We start from the raw sequence: 14157 nt of genomic DNA on the forward strand, positions 1-14157 counted from the left end.
ATATACAAAATATATGATATAAAATATGTATTTGCTTGTAGGCTGTTGTATCATGCATTGATAGGATCATTAGGTTAAATTCTAACTAAAATTTGTTTATCGGAAATGTATTACACTATAGTATTTTAAGTTTTCATGTTTTACTTGCAAAATATTATTTTTTTTGTCTGTTATAAAGGTATGTATTGTATTATAACTATACATATTCATGTTTTATATAACAACAATTATAAATATATACAACTTCCTTTTATTGTAAACATTTTGTTTCAGTTACTAACACACACAGTAGAATCAAGTCAAGAAAAGGCTGATTAATATGTATTGTTTTAAATTAAATAAACTGTTTATACAAATCTGTTGGCTTAATCATGGAATGTGAAAAGCTATGTGTATCACACAGTAGACATAATTAATGTCATATAAATATTTACAAAACATGAAAAGCTCATTGATATTAATTGTATGTTGTTATATACATTACTTAATTATATATTTATCATAATTACAATATTTACATGATTGTTACAATTGTTAGTTAATTATATTTAAATCGTATTTTAAAATTGAAAAAACTATTGCTTTAATACTTCTATACCTATTATTATAACTAACACTTAGATAATGCATGATACAACTCCAGTTGTGCATTCCCCTATTTCTTTGCACACTGGTATTGTTTCCCCCTTCCCCACTTTTTTTAAAGGAAATGGAAGCACAAAGGTAGGTTACTAACGCAGCAAGACATCGCTTCGAGCATCCAAGCATCAAAACAAGTAAGATTTGTAACTAGCTGTTAGGGTTGTACTGTTGATGAAATGACACAATGTTTTGTTGTCTTCTTCTGTTGTTGCTATGATGATAGCTTTGCCATGATGCCTGATGGCATCTTGCGGCATCTTTTTTGTTGCATTGGTTTCATTGCTTGTTGTCATGATATGGCATGGTATCTACCTGTAAATCTACATTAGGGGCTTATTGTTTTTTATAGTTCGCTTTTTTTTTCTACAGATCATTTCATTTTGAATAAATTTTGTTCAAACAAAAGTGAGTCTATCTTTTTCTTTGTTTTATTGAACAAAAACATAATTACACTTGATCATAATTTAAGTTCATTAATAAATTTAACAAATAAAATGTTTTGTTTGTGTCGTTTTATTTCTGTAGTTTAAAAAAGAATGATGTATCACAATTATTAAAATTGAAAAATAAAGAAATAAAATATATGTGTCTGTTATTTATTTAAAAACATTTAATATGGATGTTTGTCTTTCATTGTGTAAACAACATTCTCAATACATTGAAACTTTTTCCTTTTTTAGAGTGTGTATATATTGGTTTTGAAATCCACAGTCATTTTTTTTTTATAGTTTTCAATAAAAAATTTGAACAGCTAAAATGTTGTATTTATGTGTCTGTTTATTTCTTTAAAATGTAATGATGTATCATATTATTTAAAATCAAATATATTTTACAAATAAAAATGTGTGTTTGTGTCCTTTGTTTCATTATTACTGTAGTTTAAAAAAAACAGTCACAACATGTTTTCACATCACATCAGAACAATAATTTAATATTAACACTTTTTTCCTTTTTTAGAGTGTGTATATAATTATTGGTTTGGAAATCCACAGTCAAACCTGTTTTTCATAGTTTTCAATTAAAAAATTGAACTGCTAAAATGTTGTATTTTTGTGTCGGTTTTGTTTTGTGATGTATCATATAAAATCAATTTTACAAATAAAAATGTGTGTTTGTGTCCTTTGTTTTATTACCACTGTAGTTCAAAATAACATTCACAACATGTTTTCACATCACATCAGAGCAACAATTTAATGTTATTAAAAGTTTAAAAAAATTTATTTTTGTGTCTTTTGTAAAACTGCATACATAATACATTGACAAAATATATATCACCTAAAACATAGTTGTCAAGTGAATAAAGAAAATAAATTGTCTGTGTCTATTTCATTAGTGTATGTTTATTTGCATTTTGTTTATAGCATCAATCAATAATTCACTTAACAATTGTCTTGAATGTCTTTTTATTTCTACAGGTCACAGGTTAATTTTGAATAAATTTGTATCAAAGCTTGGTGTCATTTGTCTTGTTTTATTATTTTAAGAAAAAATACTAAAGTTGGATAAAAGAAATTTGTAAATAAAAAATAAAAATGTTGTCTTTGTGTTTATTTATAAAAAAACATTGATATTCATTAAAATAACAGATTTATCTGTGTCTTCTATTTTATTAGAAAAACATTTTTTTAATATATTTTTCCATCACATTTTTTTTGGTATAACATATTTTGAATTAAATGCAAATAACAAATGATTTGTTTTCTTTTTGTTAATTGTTTTTAAACATATAAATCTTAAAGCTTTTTGTGAAACATATCAAAAACTGTTGTTTGTGTCTAATTATTGCCATTCATTGAAAAATTATTTTATAGTTATTTTTCATTTATATGTCATGTGTTTTATCATAATGTAAGTAGAAGTACACTGTTATAAAATCAACAAGATTTGAATGATGAAAACTACATAGTTCTTGTAATATAACTTGTTTTCCTTTTTTTGCAGATTTTGAAAATGACGGTACTGATACAAGACTGGTTTCACCTATTACAGAATAGGTAGAGAATAATCCAATACATATGAGTATATAACTATAATTATTTCCCTTCTTTTTTTTTGCAGGTAATTGCCAGTAGGTACTGTTGTTTTGAACATAGATGGTTTGAACCAATCACAGGTAAGGTCAAGGAAATTACGTACAATGTGTATATAAAACTATTTTGTTTTCTTCTTTATTGCAGAACTCTTGCAAATGGTCCAATGGATGTTGATTGAACCAATCACAGGTAAGGTATAAAAAAATTACATACATTGTGAATAACTATTTTTTACATCTTTATTGCAGATCCTCCAATAGAGTTGTTATAAGGCTGGTATAGACACTAATCTGCATAACTATTTTCTCCATTTGCAGATTCTATTGTTTTGTTATTATTTGTGTTGATATGTTGACAAAACAATTTTTGTTTTGGCTTATGAATTTTAGTTCATGTGCAGGCTATATAATAGAGGGCGCTATTTTAATTTAGAATGATTTCTTGAAAATGCAGACCAACCAATAGAGGGCACTATAACGAAAACAAAATACACAACATGTGTGATCGAGTAAATTAATTGCACAAAGTACGCCTAAAGTATATTACTTTTAAACAAATTTAATTTTTTTTTTCAAATTGTGAAGTTTACATGTAAAGTTGTACAGTATTTTCCGATTATAAACTTTGAATATACCTAGCTAGCCCTCTCTCTAGAGGCTTTATAGAGCCTAGCTAGCTAGGCCTAGTAATATAGTAAGTAGTAGACTAGTAGTAGTAGAAAGCCTGCGTCCCCTTTGTTCAGTGTTGTTGTTTTGGTAGCTAGCTGCAAGGGCAAGCCCTACTCTACTACAGTACTACTACTATAGCTAGGCCTGCTGGTGTGTATGTTTATGTGCTTTCAATGTATTGACTAAAAAGATACTTGAGTCCCTGTTGTTTCACTCCTGGTTGTTTTGAGGGGATCCAGTCAAGTCGCCCCATCGCAAAGTCGCCCCATACAAAGTCGCCCAATACAAAGTCGCCCCATCGCAAAGTCGCCCCAAAACAAAGTCGCCCCGGCACAGTCGCCCCATCGCAAAGTCCCATAAGTTAAAAAACATTTATTTATAATAAAGTTTTTGAAGTATATGAATGATTTATTATATTGTTTATGTTATGCGCGATTTGAACGATTTGCGCAATTTAAAATTGCGCAAAGAATTCTTGCGCAATTTGAAATTGTGCAAGGATTTTCTTGCGCAATATTAAATTGCGCAATCAACTTGCAATTTGAAATTGCGCAAGATAGTTCTTGCGCAATATGACACCTTTGCGCACTTTGAAAACGAACTGTTTATTATTTTTATTATTGTACTCATTTGTTGTTGAGAATGGTAGCCTACCGAAAGGTCGATCTTTTTTGTCATTAAATTTAATTTTTAAGTTAAATAGTAAACGTCTAATAATTCGTAATAATTATTGTTTCTAAAAAAAATCCAATCGTTATTAGTCTTATTAATTGTCATTAGTATTGATATTTGAATTGAAAGTATTATTTACTATTGGTATTTATTTATGCCTTCTCCTCATACCATTGGGAATTCGAGATTTTTTTTATTCGGAAAAAAAAATTCGGGAGGGAAGCTCCCGGGAGGGTAAGGAAATGCGATATTATCTTTAATTTTGAATCATTCTTAGAAATTACTAAACAAATAATGAAATATGGGTGTGCATGACTTCACAATCTGTGGAAAAACCTTGCGCAATTTGGAGATTACTTGCGCAATTTGAAACACATTCAAGGAATTTTTTGCGCAATTTTAAATTGCGCAAGAAAATCCTTGCGCAATTTCAAATTGCGCAAATCGTTCAAATCGCGCATAACAACTACAATCTGATCCTTTGTTTTGTTAATTGATATTATTTTTCATCATGAATCAACCTTTATAATTCATTTCAGAACATTAATAATAATATTTTATCTCTTCCCAGGCAAATTCATATAAAGATGTTACCATTACTATGTCAACATACTAAATGTATAGCAGTCAAGACCACTCTTCCCTGGTCAAAACTTTACAGTTCATACTGCAAGATAAGGAAGTGTATTCCTAGCCATCTTTGCTGTCGTAGGTTCCATGAATTTAGAGATTATTGTACCACCAGCAATGCCAGTAACGAGTTCCATAGTAGATTTCGGCATTGGAAAGACAGCGGAGCAGTAAGACCTGTATTTAACATGGAGCATGTGATGGAAAATGTGGAAGAAATTAATAACAATAACTTGCATCGGAAAGGTGATGCAGATGTATTCCAAGTGGTATATTGATGTTTTTACTTTCATTTCATTGTTTTCGTCAGAAAAGAACAAATACATAACAAAACGAAAAACAAAAGAAAATTGTTCAAAATCCAAAAAACAGGTTAACCAAAAAACGAAATAACAGAACAAAAAACAAAAAAAAATACTTCAAAATCCCAAAAAAAAAACAGGTTAACCAAAAAGCAAAATAAAACACTCAAGTGGTTCACCAAAATGGGAATTGAAAAGAGTTTTACAATTATAATTAAAATACATTCAAATTCTTAATAAAAAAATTAAAATCAATATAATAGTTAAAATCTATATGTCTCCTGTTCGAAAGCCAAAATTAAATTATGGACTTGTTCATATTACTATATTTTGACATACTATTAATAATTACTAATAATAAAACACGTCTTTAAAATGTAAAATTGCACAGTGTAATGGGGCAAGCACTTGTTAGTGAACTCCTGTTTCAGAAATCCTGGATTCCCTATTTGCATAAATCCTGGATTTCCCTTTTGCATACAACTTTTACTCTTATATGGTTGAATGTTGTAAAAGAATATTATGATAAATTAGTTAAACCATTAATTATTATTATATTATAATTATTTTTAATTCCAGGTTGAGTTTTGGAAAAAGTTGAAGAAACTTGAAGATGCAATTATTACATTAAAACAGGAAATAAATGATTTAGCTTTAAAAGTACAAACTGATGTTGAAAATAAAGATGCTTTAGAAAACAGAAAAACGTATTTAATCAGTCAAAAAAAACAAATTGAATCAAAAATTGAAGAACACGAAGATGCGTACTATGAAGCTGCACTAAAACTACCAAATAGAACACATCCAGATGCGGTGAGATATTTTGATTAACTATAAAAAAAATGTATTTTTGCTTTAAATGCTAATATATTTTATACTGGAAAAAATACTGCCTCAGAGCGAGTACCTCTCCACCACCCCACCCCAGTAGTTTAAAACTTTCCTATTACACATTCCGGTCCTGTTGATTCCCCATTGCTCTCAATAATAAACCTGTCTGTGACGGTTGTCAAATGTAATTTAAAACCTTCTGAGTACAGCTCCGGTCATTTTGATATTCTAAAACTGCAAAACCCTTCCCATGTGTGATTCTAATGTACAATACCTGCACACTACCTCCCAGCCCCTGCCCTGGGTATGTACACTCTATAAATGTTTATTTATCGTTTAATCTTCAGCCAATTGGAGAGGAAAATCAGGCCAGAGTTATCCACATTCACGGGGAAAAACCTAAATTTGATTTTCCAATCAAAGGACACATAGAACTAGGAGAGAATCTGGACATACTACGAATAAAGTAAGTTTTAATAAATCTATAATAATCTATATCATTTATATCAAGGTCTATGAAATACACTGTGTGTTATTGTGTTAATTTATAGAATTTTTAAAGAATCCAAGTGTGTCGAAAGTAAACAACTTTATTATGCTCGCAATTGTACAACATTGTGAACCACTTTAAAGTGCACACGGACAAACTGTACACAGGACCTACAGTTTATAGTCCTTATCCGTGAAGACTTGGTCCACCACCAGAACTTAGATTGAGTCGGCCTTAAACCCATGCCGATATTGTAGGCTCTTTAGGTACGGTAAAAGGCGCCCCTTTCTTAACCGCTTGGCCAGTTGAGTTGGTTAGTGCTAAATGGCAGATTTAATGTTACTGTATATTCTAAGAGGATTTTTTTGTGACAATTATTTTCTATTTTTTTTCCAGAAACTTGGGTAATGTAACAGGCAACAGGTCATACTATTTGAAAGGTGCCGGTGCTCAACTGGAGGAAGCCCTCACTTGTTACACAATAGAAAGACTATTACAGAAAGGTTTTAGATTAATTTCGGTGCCAAATCTTATTCAGCCTGTAGTCTTTGTAAGTTTCATTTTTATTATACTGTGTACACATTCTTCACTAGTCATAGTACAGTAGAACCTCCATTTTATGTACGGTACGGGACCGAAAGGCGTACGTAAAACAAGGGATTCGTAAAATCAAGGTTGACCTTAAATTGACCCCAAATACGTAGAGATCGTAGCTAGCCGTATTTGCCTACTTCTTGTACTGTGTACAGTATGCGTCACTAGCTTAGCTAGGCCTAGGCTATTCAGGCTAGGCTAGCAGGCCTAGCAAGATGTGAGGCCTAACTAGAAAAGTACAGTATATACAGGCTGTGCGATGTTTAAATAAAGTGTAAAATATAATTGTTTTCTATCAATAAAAACAGTCGCTGCTTTAGGGGGAATGCACGTGCGTAGCTTGTCCCACACACAGCAGAATTCCTCACACAGCCATGATTGTGGCTTTGTGTGCTTTGTTGTTAAATTGCGCCTCAATGTAAGAAAATGATGACGTCATCGGTTATTTTAAGCGTACGTAAAATCGAGGGAACGTAAAATCAGGGTACGTAAAACACAGGTTCTACTGTATTTATTTTAACAGTGTTAATATAACACTCTTTTATTGCCAACAAACAAAATAATTAAAAAACACTGATTCATCACCATCCAGGCCTCGAATTTGGGGATTTTAGGGGCAAGGCCATTTGGCCTCCGGTTTTCATTGATTTTAGGGGCACCAAGGCCAAATGGGAGGGCACCAAGGCCATTTATTTTAAATCAAAGGGGCACCAAGGCCAAAATTAAAAAATATTTTAATAACTAGGCCAAAATTTAAAAATAGCTTGTTTCCGGTTGAGGGTGGAATTTTTTTCCAAAAAAAAAATTCTACCCGCAAAATGTTTTGGGATTTCCCCCTATTCATCAGATCGCGGAGTAGTAGTAGGACTGTCTACAACAATACATCTTTTTGTATTTCATATAAATATTACGTGTATTTACGATCTATATAAATAATAAATAGGTACGATGTTCAGCGTTTATAGTTTACCGTCCTGTGTTGAATGTTTCGTTTAGTTTCAAATAATGCGATAAAAAGGCATGTGAAGCCAACTAAGTAAGGCCCGGAAAAGGTATAAAAACCCTTCCAACAGCAAGCTACTTAGCCTTACTTAGCTAGCAGCCGACGGAGAAAACATGATACAAAAACAATTTGTTTGTAGGCCTTACCTACAACTATTCATACACAGAGTGTTAACCACGGTAAAAATCAAGCCAATTACATTATGTAGTAGAATATAAATTATAGTTATTTTCCGAGTTTCGATTTCTGAAGCTTTTTTGTTAGTATAACCCATATTTATAGGAATTCAAAACACGACGGACACCGACCCCTTTCTCTCTCTGTTTAGCCTTCGGCACGTGTATTCTGGACTATACCATTTCCTTGAATTCGGTAAAAACGCGTTTGGTAATTTAGTGTACGACGTTGTTAAACAAGATTTTTCGATGATCTGTCTGCTGGATTATTGAGGTGGGTGCGATAAAATATAAATATGATATACTTCCAACGATCTTCGGGTTGAGGTGCAGGTTTAACTTTGGTGCTAAAGGTAAACACCCCTAATTTTACACGTATAATGGACTACACCATGCAGGAACGCACATGGTATTTTCTTCTCAGAGGGTGCGTGTACGTCAAAAGGAATTGTTTTTCCAACGATCCGCCGATCCTTCGCGCGTGGTACTCTCACACGACGTTTTCTGTGTGTGAAATTTCTTATCAGAGGGTGCGTGTGCGTCAAATAGAATTGTTTTCCCAATGCATTGAATTGCGTGTGTTCGACCGGAACGGCGGCGGGAGGATAGGCTAGGCTAGCTAGGAGTGCGTGTACCGTAATATTTTTTTCATCGAAGGCGGCTAGCTCGATTATTGTGCGACTTTAATACTTTCAGTAACCTCCGATCGAGGAACGTTTTTAGCTTGATTATTAAAAGTTTACACCCCTGTATTTTAATGTACTATCTATACCATGATTTACCACGCACGGCGGCCGGGATGATATTGTTTTGGTTACCCTATTGCAATGTTCGATGTTTTGTTTACTGTTTGTGTATTAATAAATGCGTTTAGGGAAATCCCCTTGCAACGAAGACAGGCGATAGTTTTGCGTCTCGTCCGAGTCGTTGTAAACAAATCTTCTTGACACTATTTTCTATCTAATTCAGTGGTTTTTATTGTGGTAAAACTCGGGAAGGGCACTCGCGGCCAACGCAAAAAAAGGGCAGGCCAGTAGTGGCCGTGGGTGCTATTCATTTTCGAGGGCATTGAGGCCAACTGGAAGGGCACCGACGGCACTGGCCGCGGTGGCCGCGGTAAAATTCGAGGCCTGACCATCTAAATGTTTCACAAAAAGTTACAGTACTACATGCATAATTAAACAAATGTTCATTTTAATTACTCAAATTAAATTATGATGTACCGTATATTTCGGTGTATAAGTCGCACCTGTGTATAAGACGCACCCCCTAACTGAGAGTAAAATATCGGTATTTTTTATATCGTCGATGTATAAGACGCACTTTATATTTTATCAAAACAATGTTTTTTTAAATTGTAATCAATATTATTGTAATAATATATTTTGTTATATCTACAACGGCGTCCTTTATTTAGGTTTTTTCTTACCTAGGCTCGGCCGCGCCCAGTCTCAACAAGTTCTTTTTAACTTGTTATTCATGAGTTTCGCACCCGCAACATTGAGTGCATGACCGTGTGTGTAACACACACGTGTGTGGGCTAGCCTCGCTCGATCATTTCGAGAGGGCGGTTTTTTTTCATGGACAATCGTATTCGATTAGTATCTATGTATCCGAGAAGTATGTATGTTAGGTCCATGCATGGATTAAAGAATAGAAGGATATGCATCGACGTGAGATCAAGGGTTCCTTGACTCTCGCCGACAGACTGCGGACCGCCCACAATGTTACAGTTTAATTAACCGCAGGGTAACAACGAAACGGTCGCGTGCCTAATATATTGTTTACTGCACATGTGCAACGACATTTAACCTAGTTGGCTACGCTTCTTTCGCGCGTTCTTTGGTTGCATGATGTTTATGGTCAACTATTGACTATGTTGGTTTCTGCCGCGATTGATCTACGCTAATGATTTTTTTATGATGATTAAAGTAGCATTTTATGACCTGTAGTAGCCCTACATCTGAGACAATAACTATTAGTTGTCTCATTTGTTGTAAAATTACAAAATCAGCAAGAATGCTAGCCTAGCTAGGCCTTGTACTAACTAGGCTAAACTGGGCTAGTAAACCCTATGATTTGCCGACATTGATACTGCCTAGGTAGGCCTAGGCTAATCTTAAATACTCACCGTTGTCTTACTTCTTGTGTGAATAATAATAGGTAGGCCTACTTCGTTTGTTCGTGATCAAGTTTGCCCTGCGTGTACTTTTCAAAACGACCGCTAGGTAACGAATCGCAACTATACATAGCCAGCCAATCCCGGATCAGGGATCGCTGTTTTCATTCAATTAGGCCCGGTGATTGGATGTGATGTGGATGACATAACCACTAGCCAATCACCAGGCACTACAGTTTAAATATAATCACATCGATAATTAAGGAGATTTATGAAGAAACCACTGCTTAGCCATATATTAAAAAACACGATTGTTGTATGTCTGAACACCGGCCACGCTAACAACATACATGGTCAAATGCAAAATTTAATATTCTATAGATTAACGCAATTTTTAATGACAGAAGATGGCAGGCAAATAAAGATAATTCAAATATAAAAATTGCATATTTTATTAATATTACCAACTACTTAAAATTACCAGTCGTAAGAAAGTGAACTTTTCGTAGTCCGATTGTGATGAAACTAAAACAGAATTATTCAGCAATATATGTTTGTTATCAATTAATCATCGACGCAGACATGTCAATAGAACATTCAGACTGCGCATACGATTTCTACATGGTTACGTTTTGGTCTCAAAAAAATGTAACAGTTGATTCGCAGCGTTTTACAGAGGGCCGCGGTTAGAGACATGGAGTTCAATGAACGTGTTTGTTTGATTGGCAGCAGTGCTTTAGTATAGGCAAGCGCGTTGTAAAATCGTTTGATGTCACCGTCGATGCATATCCTTCTATTCTTTAATCCATGGTCCATGCTATAATCACCTGGAGAATATACTAGTCGAATACCGTACACCATGTGGCCGCCAAGAAGGGCTTGCGCTAGTGGTACGGCGGTCGGTGATCGTGCGTATAACTATAAATAAATACTATTCCAAATGAAATGTTATCGGAGCGCCTAAGTAATACAGCTCCATAATGAACAAATCTTTTCATCATATTTAGTATAACATCACGCTAAAATGCCTTGAAAACTAGGCAGAAGCAGGTTGCTGTTACGTTAGTACACTGTAGCTAGGCCTAGCCTACTCAGGCCTAGCCAACGAGGTGACGATATGTACAATCTGTGTGGTGAGGCATTTATGTTCGGTGTATAAGACGCAGCCTTAATTTAGAGGTCAAATTTGCGTGTCAAAAGTGCGACTTATACACCGAAATATACGGTACATTCTAATTTTTGGTTTTCTTGTGGTTTTTTTAATTGACATTTTGATGCATTTGATTGTATTGTATTTGTAAAGATGTTTATCTCTTGCCTTGTCCATCTTGTTAATTGTTTAACAAAAATGAGTGCATTTAAAAAAACCAATTGTTAGTTTAAATCAGCCCTATACTGTGTATTGTTTCTGAATGTTATTTAAATTGTTTTCATATTTTGTCTAAAATTCAGGAAGGTTGTGGTATGAGAACAAAAGGTGAACACACTCAAGTATACTGGCTTGACCCTAGCCAGCACTCTCATAATATATGCTTAGCTGGTACAGGAGAAGTAGGCCTAGCCGGCTATTTTATGAATAAATTGTTAGCTGAAGTTGATTTACCACAGAAGGTAATGACAGTTAGTCAATGCTATCGTGCAGAGACAACACATTCAGCTGATGCTAGAGGGCTCTACAGGGTACACCAATTCACAAAGGTAGTTGTAACCACAACCTTTAAAGCTCTGTCTACACTATCAAACTTCATACAAAATGATGTCATATTACTGTACTACCATATATGGAGTTTGATAGTGTAGATAGAGCTTATCATTTATGCTACAATTTTTACTAATTAAATGGCATGTCACAATCTTGAACGACCCACACAATGCAATCTTTTTGCTTGTTAGCCCGAATAATAAACATTGATTAGTATATTTTTTTTAATGCAATAATTGGTCTCTCCCCCAAGGTGTAATGGTACGGTCGAACAGAATTTATTACAAGCATAATTATGGGAGCCAGTTACATGTTTTATCCATAATAATTATTATATTAGCAATAAGAACATTCTATGTAAACATCCATGTAAAGGTTTTCCTATTTTAATAAGCCATAATTTTACAATTTGTGTGGTTTCTTAATTTTGTTTGTCAGATTGAAATGTTTGGAGTAACATCACAAAATTCTGGTGACGAGAGTTCAGAATTGTTTGAGGAATATTCAAGTGTACAAAGACAGCTGTTCTCTGGTCTAGGTTTACATTTCCAGTAAGTATGTAGTTAATCCAGACCACCACAAACATTAATTTAATGTGCTTTCTCCCTCTGCTCTACACATTTGTGGTAGTTTGTAGGTCCAGGCAACCAATGACACATCAATGTGGTTGCCACAAATCAAATGCTTCCATCTCTATCCGCAGGCTACTTCAATCGCTTAATTTAAGACTGCTCTGAAAACTTGCCTTCTTTTTTCTCTTACTTTTCTGCTTTTTATTTCTTTTGTTAAGCACATTGAGGCTTTCCACAATGCGCTTATATAAGCCCTATTTATTATTGCTATTCATGGACACCACTTTTCTCGTCAAATTTGCCTAGGCTAGTCGTCATACGTTTTTGTGATATTATAGTTTGTTTTTTTTTGCAATTATTATGCCATAAATGCTAATAATGTATATTTTGCCTTTGTAGTGTGCTTGATATGCCTTCAGAAGAGCTTGGAGCGTCGGCTAACAGGAAGTACGACATTGAGGCATGGATGCCTCACAAAGACAGCTATGGAGAGGTATTCAATCAATATTTTATTTCGCAATAAATTCTATATCTAGTTCTCAAAAACCATTTAAATATCAAGAAACAAAGCAAAAGATGGTGACAAACATTGCAAGACACCCCCCCCCCCCCTTAATTTGTGTTTATGCTACCAAACATCATAAAATGTATACTAAGGCATGACATTGATTACCGGTAGAGGTAGTAGTTTTACTGTATTTGTTACTGTACAATAATTTTATTCACATAGATTTCTAGCACTTCAAACTGCACTGATTTCCAGAGTAGGCGTCTCAACATTAAATATATTAATTCTGACTCAGAAAAGAAATATGTCCATACGGTAAGATGAATAAAACTCTGTCTACACTATCAAAAAAAGTGTGATGTGCCCAAATATGGTAGTGATGTGGGCACATCAGATTTTGTTGCCACATAAAGTTTGATAGTGTAGACAGAGCTTAAGAAAAATGAATATATAATTGTAGTCTGAACTCATGTTTTACTACATTTTAACTATATTTATAAATTATTGTTTTAACGTTGGAGCAAGAGAAGTTCAATCTGTTCATTTCTTGCTCCTGGCAAGATTGTGCTTGATAACATGACAAATAAATATTATTAGAATAAAACAATACAAAATCTAAATTCACATTTTCCGTTACATAGATAAATGGCACTGGTTGTGCCGTACCTCGAATGATTCTAGCCATCTTAGAAAACTTCCAGCAAGCAGATGGAAGCATTCATATTCCTAAAGTTCTCCAGCCGTATATGAATGGACAGAGCAGCATCACAAAGCCTGACAGAAGACCGATTCATTACACACGATTATGATAAATTATACTTTATCTAATTTTGTAATGAAAGGTACAGTACACCAGCTGTTTGCTATTATCTAATCATAGTTTATGATTTGTTAGCCATGATCTAAGTGCTTTATTGTAGTAGTATCGGATCAACCCTGTTCCAATTTTTCTCTCTTATTCTATTTGTCCATTTGTTGTACAAGTGATTTGTGATACAGTTTTTAAACGATGTATTTATACACCATGTACAATATATGCTGTTTTACTCACGTTTCCATAAAGAAAACAAACATTTCAATACCGCAGCACAATATATTATTTTTTAAATAATTTTGTACAGATATAAAATAGAAAGTTTATCCAATATCCGTGGCTTGATATCCTTTTTCAAATTATAACAAATATATAAAACCAATCATAAACATAATCCATTA

General features: G+C 33.6%; 1 protein-coding gene across 1 annotated transcript; it reads left to right on the forward strand.

Moving 5' to 3' along the window:
* Positions 1–3159: 3159 nt before the first annotated feature.
* Positions 3160–13751, forward strand: LOC140060014 (serine--tRNA ligase, mitochondrial-like). Its single transcript, XM_072106043.1, has 10 exons — positions 3160–3201; positions 4587–4914; positions 5527–5760; positions 6126–6244; positions 6665–6818; positions 11613–11858; positions 12301–12413; positions 12834–12927; positions 13165–13257; positions 13584–13751. The coding sequence occupies exons 2-10, from the start codon at positions 4603–4605 to the stop codon at positions 13749–13751; spliced, it is 1533 nt and encodes a 510-aa protein (XP_071962144.1). The 5' UTR covers positions 3160–3201; positions 4587–4602.
* The last annotated feature ends 406 nt before the right edge of the window (positions 13752–14157 follow it).

Source organism: Antedon mediterranea, chromosome 10 (assembly GCF_964355755.1).
Source record: "Antedon mediterranea chromosome 10, ecAntMedi1.1, whole genome shotgun sequence".
In the NCBI taxonomy this organism is placed as follows: Eukaryota; Metazoa; Echinodermata; class Crinoidea; order Comatulida; family Antedonidae; genus Antedon; species Antedon mediterranea.